Genomic DNA, 12309 nt, shown 5'->3' on the forward strand with positions numbered 1-12309 from the left:
GGCACTCGAGTCATATGACTTTACTCGAGTCAGACTTAAGTCGGCAATTTTAGAACTTGACACTTACTTAACAAAAGACTCGACTTGACTTTGACTTTTTACAAAAATGTACTTGAACTTGCTTAAGATTTGAAGGTTAATACTACTTGTGACTTGCACATCATGTGTGACTTACTGTCATCTCTGGTGTCTGCCATTACGTAAATGTGTCTCTAGACACAGATTAATTAAAATTAGGTGGTCACATACACACTGTAAAAGAGTTAATCCTCTAAATTATGCATTAACATAATATTGAATACGGCAGCCACAGCTGGTTTAATAATTGTGTACATGTTTGTATTCGTGACCTCCTGTCAGCAGCTGTGCAGTCTGGAGTGCCAAATGCTAAATTGAGATTAAGCCTTTATTATTCAGTTTTTATTTTTATTTCTCTGTCTGACTTTGTTAAAGAGACAGAACAGCTCTATAACATTAAGTGTAAGATACAGCAGCTCTGTTGTGAAGTGTGCATTTTAGGTGCTTTAAAATCGGCACATGTATTAGAATATAGTTAACCAAAACATCTCCACCTAAGCCTTTGGACTGTGAAGCCATACTCCACACCAAAATGTCAGTTGTGCCTCACAGCCACATTTTCTCTTCCTTTTTTGGCTGTTCTTTTCATATTTTCCTGATTTTTAAAGAGTGACGTCTCTTGTAATGAGTTACTTTAAATACACTGTAATTAAACTTGTTCATCATGATTGCTGCTTTGGCATCTTGGCAGACCTTCACTTGTCTGTAAAATGTTTTGTTTTTTGTGTTGGTCAAGATTTTTTTAGTACAGCATATTATCTTCATCTATTCATTTCTCGATAATGCTTTACAATAAAATCGTATTCTTTAATATAAGTAAATGCATTACCTCATGAACTAATCAGTGAACAATATATTTTATATAACATTTGTTAACCTTTGTAATGTGAATTAATGTCATTTAATATCAATACAGTTGGAGCATGCAGGTATAACTTTTTGTATTATAAATGTTGAAATTAACATCAACTAAAATGAATAAATGCTGTACTTTTATTATAAGGTAATGTTAACTAATTTTGTTAAAAAAATTCAACTTGAAAATGTTCTCTTAACAAAAGTAATACAATTGATTTGAATAAAGATTTTTAGTGAAAGAGTAAGGGGGCGTGCACACCAAAGCTTTTACGCCCGTGGCTGGCGCATGTTTTCAATTGTTTCCAATGGAAGCTAGCCGTTTTTCAAATAAGTCAACAGCTAGTGGTTTTCTTTCACGCTGAAAACCGGCGCTCTGTGGTTTTTCCGCGCTCAGCACTGAGCGTCGAGAGTTGAAAGAAATTCAACTTTGGGTGAAAAGCTCCCCTCGTCAATGTCAGTGCTCACACACCCGTGCAATAACAGTGGAGGAGGGGCGGAGCAAGTATCACAACAACCAACCGGCTCACAGCTCAAGTATCACAGCTACCAAAGCTTTCGCCTAAAGAAAGCTGGCGCTCAGCTGAAAAACCACTCGCAATCGGTGTCCTCAGCTGCGTTTTCAGCTGCGTTTAAAAGTTTTGGTGTGCACAACCCCTAAACTCTTTTTTTGCGTATACTAAATAAGATTAGGCCTCAACAAATATTATTTTGTTGACTTGAATTAGATACTGAAGTATTTGTGTAATTAAATTTTCATTGACAAGGGTGCATTTCAGGGAATGATGTGGTTAATGATGTTATTAAAAGAATTACTGTTGTAAATTTGTTGGCTTTATAAATGTTGTTGTTGTCAACTCTGTTAGTTGTCGTATGTATTTTTTTAATGAATGCTGTTTGTTGATATTCACCATGATTGAGGTTTGGGTGTTTAGTGTTGAGGTCCAAGTACATGACACAGTCTTGCTCCTAGTTAAAATGCATTCTACACAAACTGTTTCATCAGTAATTTGGCAAATGTATAGATTTCTCTTTTAAGTTTGTTTTTAATATAATAATTAAATAACGTAACAAAGTTAAATACAAAGTTTTTAATGAAAAAATGAAAATATGTTTGGTTGATTTAATGATTTTATATTCTTAGTTAACAAAAATGTGTTGTCTTAAACAAAAAAAAACTTTAATCAACACTTTTTTACTCTGCAATGTTAACAAAAAGGCATTTATTGGTTTGGTTATATGCTCATTTAAAAAGGTTAGGAACTAGGAAGTGAGCTCTTTGTCAAACACTTCAAGCCCTGACGAAAGCCTTGTTGTCTGAAACGCGTAGGCATGTTTTTATTCTACTTAGCCATGTATTAATAAAGGCTTTTTAATCTTTATCCTCCTGAGTGCCTCAGACCCTATTTTAAAATTTTATGCACATGTTAGCCATTCAACAGTTACAGTTACAAACCAGTTAGAAAGCCAGGTCCAGATTGAATACAAAAGTTGTTTTCTTTGATATCTGCTTACATTTCACTTTAGCTCACCATGCTGTCCATGTTTTCATGTTCTGACAGTTTATGTTAATGACAAATGAGTTTAGTTTGAAATCTGAAAATTATTAGGAACAAAGTGTTACTTTTAGGTTGTTAGTGCTGAATGAATAAGGTGGAGGTTTGACAACAAAAAGCGTTGGTCTTGCGCTGATGTCTCTAATGCACAGGAAATGCCTTTGTTGGAGGAAACTAATCAGATTTCTGTAATGTGAAAGCGTCCTTCTTACTCAATTTTCCTCTTGTTAGGTCAGGACCACATGCAGGAAAACAGTTTACCTTATATTTTGAAAGCGTACGGAGAAACAATAGTGCAAAAATCAATTGGAAATGCAATTCCACTTTAAAGTGTTAGCAAATGATTTTACCCAAACAAACAGCCACGACTAGAATCACTAGCAGGTGGTATAAACTGTGCTTTTGTCTTCTCTTAGTGATGAATGACATTTTAACATAGTATGGCATTTTCACAGTCTTTTCTCATGATTCAACAAGCTTTACAATGTTTTAAGAGAGGGGACAGCTCATTTCTGGCTGGTCACTGTGAACAGTAGGTCACTATTCTCCAGATCAATCGAGTCTTTCTTCCTCTAGAGGCGTGACACTCAGGAATGCTACACGTTAATGTGGACATGGGTGGGCTTACTGAATTCCACTTATCTTCTATAGTAATTTTCTGACTTTGCTCCCACTAGATCAGGCATTTCACATGGGAACATGGTGTTGTGGTCCAATCACAAGTGGTCAATCATGTCATTTCCTGTAATGGAGTCACTCCTCTAAAAGATTCTGTAAAGGTTTTTAGCTAATATGGATTTTTTAAGCTAATAAATGCTGTATTTGGAGTTTTGGAAGATAACCTGGACTGTAGAGCAATGGATGTTGATTGTGTGCCAAAATTTTGGGGAAATTTTAAGTTCACATATCTGGACATTCTTATTACAAGATAAATGTACTAAGCAAGCAAAATACTGAGAAAATATGATTTGAGGGAATGTAGGCTTTAACTTTTTACTTAAATTATTTAAATTTCTTACAATTTTATTTCCTAAACAGGTTTATGTTGTTATACAGATTTTGATATATATTTGTTTAATGTAAGGCAAAAATATTTCTTAAAAGGAGTATAAACATTAACCTGATTTGTTCATGTGATTTCAGCATGGGCTTCAGTGGAGGTGAGCATGGAAGATAGGGTGGAGGTTTCATTAAACAGCCAGGCCAAGATCTCCTGTTTGTACAGTTTGTATGAGAAGGCCATGAGGATAACATGGTCTAAGGTAATATGATTCTCGTTATTTAAATAAAAATGATTTAAATGAATGTGGTGTATAACCAAACTGTTTTGGAACACCATTGACTTGCATAGTATTTTTGCATAGTATAGTACTCAATTGTACCATTTTGTATGAAAAATGAAGCATGAGCCAATAACAACTGAGCACCTGAAATTTACTACTTTGCCATTTAAATCATTTATCTTTTCCATTGAGAATTCTGTGCATTATTACAATGTATTTCAATGCAAAATGGTTCATTTGTCATAAAGAATTTGTCTCATTTTCTTTAAGCAATGTTCTTATCATTTTTAAGTTTAACATCAATATTTTTTACCTGCACAGAAATTGCCAGGCAAGGAACAAAGCAAAAAAATCTTCCAGATTGAAGGTGTATATGAGCGTATAGATGACAAAAGTTACATGGGGCGGTTAAATGTCACTCACTCTTATGATGTCAATGAGTCACGGGGAAGCATCATTCTGACCATTGATAGAGTGACACTGAATGATGAGGCTGAGTTCATCTGCACGGTGTATGATCTGTCCAAGGATTACAGTGAAGGACACACTTTGCTCCAAGTTTTTAGTAAGTTATAATGGGTGGATTTATAACGAGTAAGGAAAGGAAATCTTCATCTCTACTGTAATTATATTCTCATTGATCTTTTGTGACCCGTTAGATCCTCCATCTTTTCCTGTGATTGTTGGTACACACAGCGGAATTTCTGTTACTGAAGAGAAGCCATCAAAGGTATACTGCAAAAAGTTGGTTCAAAAGTAAGTACCCGGTTGCCCTAAAATTTTATTTAACTCAAATATTAGTTGATACAACATATTTTAATTCAACGAATATTTTAAAGATGAACTCAAAATTTTAAGGCAACCAGGTAACTTCTAGTTTTTTACATATTTGTTTTACAATGATAAAATACTACAATCTTCTTGTAAAGCAATGTTTTATCAACGTTGCTTAATTACAAATTTTTGTATTTCTACTCAGGTTGCAGACTGCAAAGTAGACAACGGCTACCCTAAACCCAACATTACCTGGTACAAGAATAATTTCCCTCTCCACTCTGCAGCTGGTGGTAAATACTGGAACATGAAATATTTATATTACATGAAAAAAACTCAAAATCTTACAATGGGATTGTTTGAGTGTGACTGTGTGATTTAATTTGACAATACAATCCCTTTAGATGTTGAGATCAGTGAAAAGGAGACAAAGAATCCCAGCGGCCTGTTCACAGTAGAGAGTGAACTTCTTCTTAAAGTTGTGAGGGAAGACGAGGATGTCAAGTTTTACTGTGAAGTCAATTATTTTCTCCCTGGTGAGAAAAGGATGACTGAATCTGATCCTATCAACATCACAGTACACTGTAAGTTAATATACTAAATCTGCTGTAAAGTGTCAAAATAAAAGTTATGTTCAACTAAAGTGTCCTGAATGTGTAACACTCGTTTATAGCTCAGGAGATTTGGTGAAGTTCTCAGATGTGTTTTATTTAAGTATCAACCCAGTCTCGGATGTTTCTCTAAATATTCCTCAGGAGAAATAACAATAGAAACAAATAAGAGCTATTATTACAATAAATTAAGAGTAGATGCACAATTCATGTAGATTGTATAGATACAATAATCTGGATTGTGGTAAATTTGAAGATAATTTTTTGAGTTCATATTGAAATAGCCCCATTCATTCCTTAGGATCAAATCAGGGATGAATTTAGAAGCCACCAAACACTTCCATGTTTCCCTATTTAAAGACTGTTATGTTGCGTTTACACCAGCCACGGTAGGGGCGGAGTAAGTAGTTGGACGCTTGAACATTTGAGAACATTCTAGTCATTCAAGAAATTCACGCAGAAATCCACGTCATGCGAGGGGGTTCTGGGACTCAGCGGAGACTCCGCTTGCTTCCTGTAATCACGTCACTACTAAAGCAAGGTCCTGATTGTTTAACGCGGAGCGGAAATCTGCAAAAGTTCAGATTTTGCAACTCGCGCGTTTCCCACGTCAACGCTCAATTCGCGCAGAACGCGCCATCCGCGCCGCAGGATAACGGCGCATTCACACGGGGCGAAAGCCTTGAAGCTTGACAGAAGGCTTGTCTGAAGCGTGGCCAACAGCCAATCACAGTGGCCGCAGCACATGCTCAGATCTTCCATAAACGTAATTGGCTGGCTCTGCCTAGGTTATTTGCATAAGGCAATCTGATTGGCTGACGCTCGCGTTGCCGCTTGAAAAGTTGAGAAATGTCGACGGATCCACAATGCAGTTCGCCAACGCTTGACGTCACCCATTAAAAGTGAATGGGAAGCGTCAACGCTTACGCCCCGTGTGGATGCGCCGTAATAATCTGCGTGTAATCGCGTCTTTGCATTGACTTAACATGTAAATGACCCGCGCTTGCCGCCTCTACCACGGCTGGTGTAAACGCAGCATTACATGAGTAGTTACACGTGTAAGTATGGTGGCACAAAATAAACCGTCGACCTCATGGTTTGGTTGCAAATCTGAGCTCAGTTTGTGACATTGTTAAGACGTCTTTTAAAATCTCCATTGAAGACATTTCTAGGTCTTTTTCTCTTATCTGTCTTAAAGGGTCCACCGACTTTAAACATGTGTGTCTTACCCTCTTCTTTAATATTTGCAGACCCCACGACACATGTTACAATGTCCATAAATCCACCTGAAAAGCTTTTTAAAGAAGGCGACACTGTGGAGATCAGATGTAAGGGAAATGGAAACCCGCAGCCCATATTTACCTTCATGCATAATAATAAGGTGATACTCAACATTCACTGTACCGAAATCTGTGAACCGTGTGAGATCATAAGATGACCTGCAGGTTTAAAGGCAGTGCGGCATTCATTGTTTTTCGTTGTTCATCCCAGGGTTTATTGGAATCATCAGATAATGACTTCTTGATTCTGGATGATGTCAAGCGTTCAGACAGTGGGACTTATGTGTGTCAAGCCTTTGACATACAAACACCTGACATAGAGGACATAGAGGACTCTATCAATATCACAGTACACTGTAGGAACATGTTGCTTTAAAGTTCATTTACTACAGCGGTTATCAGTGTTTTTGTTAGGTTTTCTCACACTCTAATCTCCTTCTTAGATTTTGATGAAATTGTTGTGACACCAAAGGAGCGAGTGCTGGACCAAGGAGACGATCTAACCTTAACCTGTAATGCCCTGTCTTCTCTGCCCACATACAAAGCATGGTATAAGGTAAAACAATAAGACCTGATCCCTAAAATCCCAGACCTGAATCTTTTTCGATAGTATAATTGTTTATTGGTTGAGTGGCTTTTGTTTTTCTATGCAGGATGAAATACAATTGGGGGAAGAACAGGTTTTACACATACACAATGCCTCCCTTGACACAGCGGGGATGTATACGTGTGAAGTTACTGTCGTTGATCTGCCTGAGCTTAGTAAACGGAAGTCTTTGCAAATTAATGTGCGAGGTGGGTCAGTACAGCTGTGTGTGTGAATCACGTTTTGTCATCACTGTGGGGATCAAGCATGCCCACAATAATAGAAAAAAACTGTTATGTTTGACCGTACGTCACCTCTACATCCCTGTATTTATTGTAGAAAAGCCAGAGATCACAGAGATAACGGTCGGCCCAAAGGATATGGATGACAACTCTGTTAACTTGACATGCTATGCACAAGGTTTCCCTATCCCCACCATCTCCTGGGACCTCTATGACCTACGGGTATCCTTGCACCATCCTGCTTTTGATCAACCAGAAATATACCATCTGATTGTGTGTCTGGTCTGGCCTAACTTGGTTTGAACGATTGTCGATCTAGGAATAAGTTTGCTCGGCTAAATAAGGCAATGCTTTGCATAAGTTTACATTACATTTACACGTCTGGCAGAAGCTTTTGTTCAAGGCATATTACCGTGCATTCAAGCATCGAGCATGTGCAATCCATGTCAATCAAATTTATTATTTTATCATTGCCAGTGCTGTCCCAGAACAGCAGACGACTTTGGGCCGGAGCCGCACTGAAGTTGGCAGCTCCGGTGCAGATCCGGCCCGGAGTCGTTTAGGTAAGTTAGATGGAATGTCATCTGTATTTATTTCTTTTTTTAAACTAACCATATTATCCTTGACAAACTAAAATTTAGACTGACCAGCCTCTCAATGAAACAAGTGTTGAGAACCAGAATACTGGTGAGGGTATTTTCAGCGTGATCTCTGTCATTGCCACCTCTGATTTCACAGCCAACTGCAGCGCCTCCAATGATCTCGGGACGACCACCGTTTCTCGTGACGTTACAGCCCGTAAGATGCATTCAGAATCTCATTGCTTCTTTGAGACAGCAAAGTGTTGTTTTTCTCAATCCCCTAAAATATTGTTTGCCTGTTACTGCAACATTTTAAGCTTTATCTTATGTTTTTCTCAAGGGCCATCGAGTACAACCATACTCCCTTCAACAACAGGTTGGTGACTTGTGCCATGTTACTTGGGCTATTTTGATGTGCAATAAAGGGTGTCGGTCAAAGACCTTGTGTTACAGTTTTACTGTAACTAAAATAGGCAGCTGATGATAGAAGTGCTTTATTGTGGTTTTGGACTTTCATTAGGACTTTTATAGGCTTTAAATGAGACTTTGCCTGTGACCTTCCCGGATCTGAGAGGTCAGGCATCTGGGCAAATGAGATAAACCAGACGCTGTTAATTTGGGATATCAACTGACCTTTGTGTTGAATATTTTATGGTTATTCTCAGAATCATTATCTCTGATACCATTTCTACCTGTTGACAGGAAAATAAACAGAGTTTAACAGGCTGTGTTGCTGGTCATGTTCAAAATAATTTTTTTTCTAACAGTGTTAATGTTATCTAAAAAAGGAAAGAGTGTAAGATCGATCAGAATATGAGTATGAAGTGAGCTTGTGTGCTAACCCAACCCCTTGTTTTCTCAGCAACAGAAACTAGTGTACCAGAAAGTACTGTACCAGAAAGTAGTGTACCAAAAAAACCACATCAACAAGGTTTGTATTGCAGCTTTGTCATGGCCCGTGGCCAACACCAGCCTGACTGCTTTCCCTTTGCCACTGCACAAACGCCACGAAAATCCATCATTTTCTCTTCAAGTTCATACTGTTTGTCCAAAAAAATAAAGGTGCTTCATGATGCCACAGAAGAACCATTTTTGGTTGAATGGTTCCCCCAGGGTCCCCCAGAAGGTTCCAAGGGTCCCAAGAAAATTTCAAAGGAAAAAAGACAAAACAAAAATAGTCAAAATCTACTGTGTAGCCAATTATTTGAGTTTGTAAACAATTTGCTGTATCTATAATATCACACTTACTATTTATCATGCACAGTTTAAATGTTTGTTTATAGAAATATGGATATATATTTTTGAAAAAGGGTCAAAATGTTTGGAAAAACCCCTGCCATAAAGAACCTTTAACATATTTCTGTTTCACAAGAGGTTCTTCAAAAATGAATGGATAAAATAAGAAATAGTTCTTGTAAGAACTTTTGGGAATGGTTCCAAAAATGGTTCTTCTGGGCCATGGCTGTGTTTTAAGCACCTTTAGTTTTGATTGAACTGAGTCTTCGGCATGTGACATATTTGCATGTTCAATTTTCATGGATAAAATATGGGGTTCTTTACCTTCTTTGCTCTTTACATTTATGTATTTCAAAAATGTTTTTATACAAATCAGTGTAAGTGAAACATTGTTTTAGTCCATGGGAATTGAACCCATAACCTTGGTATTGTGGATGCTTAGTTGAGCAGGAATAACAGTGTTTTTCTAGAATGAATAAATAAACGCTGCACTCTTGATCATTATTGACCACACCATACCTCACGCATCTCTGCTTTTGCTTTCATGGCAAGCACACCCTGGTTTGCTCAGATTGCAATTTTGAGAGTCCATGAGCATGTGTTATTATGGTTGGTTATGTTCACTCAAAGTACCTTTGGTGTGAGCTTTACCTGAAGCAAGAAGAGATAAATGTAACATCAGTCTGAAATTGATTCTTTTTCCCTTCAGGTGGCAGTGGAGTCATTATAGCGGTCATTATCATCTGCCTTCTCCTGCTTGCCATTCTGGGCAGTTTCCTCTACTTCCTCTACAAGAAAGGCAGACTTCCATGTGGACGATCAGGAACGCAGGATTTGTAAGTTAAGGTTTTTGAAATATTATGAATTAATTTTATTGTTATCAGATATATTTATTATATATTAATTGGTGATGTTATTAGCTTAAAGGAAAATGCCACAGTTTTTCAATATTTTACTATGTTTTTACCCCAACTTAGATGAAAAAATACAGCGGGTCGTGTTAGCATTTAGTCCAACAAGTAAGTATGCTGGCACAAAATTAAAATGTGCCAATTTTTTAACCAGATAAAAAATTTGAACTATATTATATGGTGGAAGAGCACTTAGTTTGCAGCACTTTGACCTCGGCGTGCAGAAATATTGACTGAAGTTTGAGCGAGAGGGGTAGTAGTCAGGAGTGATGATGTTACTACGCCAGAGGTGGAAGTGCTGTAAACTAAGTGCTCTTCCGCCATCAATATAGTTCTCATTTTTTATTCTCTTAAAAATCACCACTTTTTATTTTGTGCCACCATACTTACTTGTGTAACTACTCATGTAACAGTCTTTAAATAGGGAAAACATGGAAGTGTTTGGTGGCTTCTAAATTCATCCCTGTTTGGATCCTAAGGGATGAATGGGGTTAGGTTAAATGCTAACACATTCACAATGCACTGTACAAAGATTAAGTGCACGCATTGAAAAAGATAGGTATGTATCAATTTGTCTAAGTTGAGGTAAGAAAATATTGAAAAATGGTGGTGTTTTCCTTTAAAGGTCCACTTTGTAGATTTTTAGAGGCATCTAGTGGTGAGTTTGTGAATTGCAACCAATGGCTTAGTCAGAGCTCTCCCTTTTTGAAACACAGAGAAGCTATGGTAGCCACCACAGGACAAACACATCATCGTCTGAGACAAAGTAGAGATGAAACGCGCTTTGTAGAGCAGTTAGTCTGTTTAGGGCTACTGTAGAAACATGACGGTGACTTCCATGTAAGAAAACCCACAGCGTATGTAGATAAAAACAGCTAATTTTAAGGTAATAAAAGCAATACAGTTCATTCTGTAAGGTCTTACTACTATAAGTTATGTATATTATATTGCATTTCGGTCAAGAGATTATTTTTACAGTTACACAATACACTTTTAAAGCCTTATTCATTGCTTTATACTTTATTTTCTGTTGTTCTTTATTTTTAATGTTAATGTGCAAAAACAAATAAGCTATTCATATTTTGATTTCCATGAAAATCATAAACACTATGACATTGTCAACATTGCTATGGTTTGGTGGATATGTAGCAACATTGGGTCAACCAATAGCATGAGTCGAGGGTGGTTTTGGATGGTGGGACCGTTCAGACTGTTATGTTATTAGACCGGAGGTCTTCAACCTTTTCAGGAAAGGGACCCCTTAATGGATAGACAGGAGGAGCAGGGACCCCCAGAACATACAAAAAATTGACTTATAATACATACTTTGTTATTACGGTGACGTTACAAAGAGACTAAAATTATCATTTTGGGCATACTACATTACATTTTAATTTCATTATATTGTGGGGACGTTATGCTTTTCGTTTAAAGTTTTGTTTTGTTATCAGCATATTAATCCATTTTTGTTTGATACTTACTATAATTTGACCAAAACTATTATTTTGCATTCAAACTGTATTTCGAGGACCCCTTGAAATACCACCACGGACCCCCAAGGGTCCCCGGACCCCTGTTGAAGACCCTTGTATTAGACTCTTTTCTAAAATAGAGAAATAAATTACACACCACAGCTTTAGATCACAGCAAAAACTATTTATTTTAAGGCTTACAGTCTTAAAAATAAGTGGCTAACAGGTTTCTTGGCTGTATGATTTCATAAAGAACTTTTAACATCCACATAACCTTTCTATTACACAAAAGTTTTTTGGGGAGTGAATGGTTCTTGGTTTCATTGATGCCAAAAACCTATTAAACACCTTTATGATTCTTTTTAAGTGTAGATGTTGTTGAAATATAATTTGAAGTCATTGTTTTTGTTTTGTTAAATATTATCATATGTATCTGTTCACCTAAATATGAAAGAAACAGCAAGTAATGGAAGCTATTAGCTGGAATGCATTCCTTTGTTTTCATAGGGCATATTGACCATTTGTTATCTACTCAAAGGGGGATGATCTGGGATGCGTTTACACAGACCCCAGCCTGCCGTAATGGTTATCTGATCAAAGGGGGATGATCAGGAATGCGTTTACAGCTGTCCTTTCTTGCCTGACTGTAACCTCTCTTTCATGTTTATATTGTAATCTAAAGGCATTGTTTCCATCTGAAGGGACTGCCCCCTTCGAATGGCTTTAAATGTAATGCATGTATACCCAAAGTCAGACTTGGTTACTGCAGCTCCCCGAGCTCTATGCTCTGATTCCAAGAACGCTTTCTGCAATAAAGACTACTGCTCGAGGAAATCCAAGTCTC

The 12309-nt window shown here is 37.2% G+C and overlaps 1 protein-coding gene across 3 annotated transcripts in view; it reads left to right on the forward strand.

Annotated features, from left to right (window-relative positions):
• The window catches only part of mcamb (melanoma cell adhesion molecule b), a 46899-nt gene that overhangs the window by 29801 nt on the left and 4789 nt on the right, over positions 1-12309 (forward strand). For 2 of the 3 annotated variants that reach the window (XM_065281193.2, XM_065281196.2), the window contains exons 2-15: positions 3633-3751; positions 4094-4337; positions 4432-4502; positions 4752-4839; positions 4951-5130; positions 6408-6538; positions 6649-6793; positions 6881-6993; positions 7091-7232; positions 7363-7487; positions 7907-8063; positions 8187-8222; positions 8709-8777; positions 9792-9918. In XM_065281193.2, coding sequence (XP_065137265.1) covers positions 3633-3751; positions 4094-4337; positions 4432-4502; positions 4752-4839; positions 4951-5130; positions 6408-6538; positions 6649-6793; positions 6881-6993; positions 7091-7232; positions 7363-7487; positions 7907-8063; positions 8187-8222; positions 8709-8777; positions 9792-9918 — 1747 coding nt within the window. The remainder of the gene's footprint in view (positions 1-3632; positions 3752-4093; positions 4338-4431; positions 4503-4751; positions 4840-4950; positions 5131-6407; positions 6539-6648; positions 6794-6880; positions 6994-7090; positions 7233-7362; positions 7488-7906; positions 8064-8186; positions 8223-8708; positions 8778-9791; positions 9919-12309) is intronic. The other variant, XM_065281195.2, reaches the window with a different exon arrangement.

The sequence above is a fragment of the Paramisgurnus dabryanus genome, chromosome 8, assembly GCF_030506205.2.
Source record: "Paramisgurnus dabryanus chromosome 8, PD_genome_1.1, whole genome shotgun sequence".
Taxonomy (NCBI): domain Eukaryota; kingdom Metazoa; phylum Chordata; class Actinopteri; order Cypriniformes; family Cobitidae; genus Paramisgurnus; species Paramisgurnus dabryanus.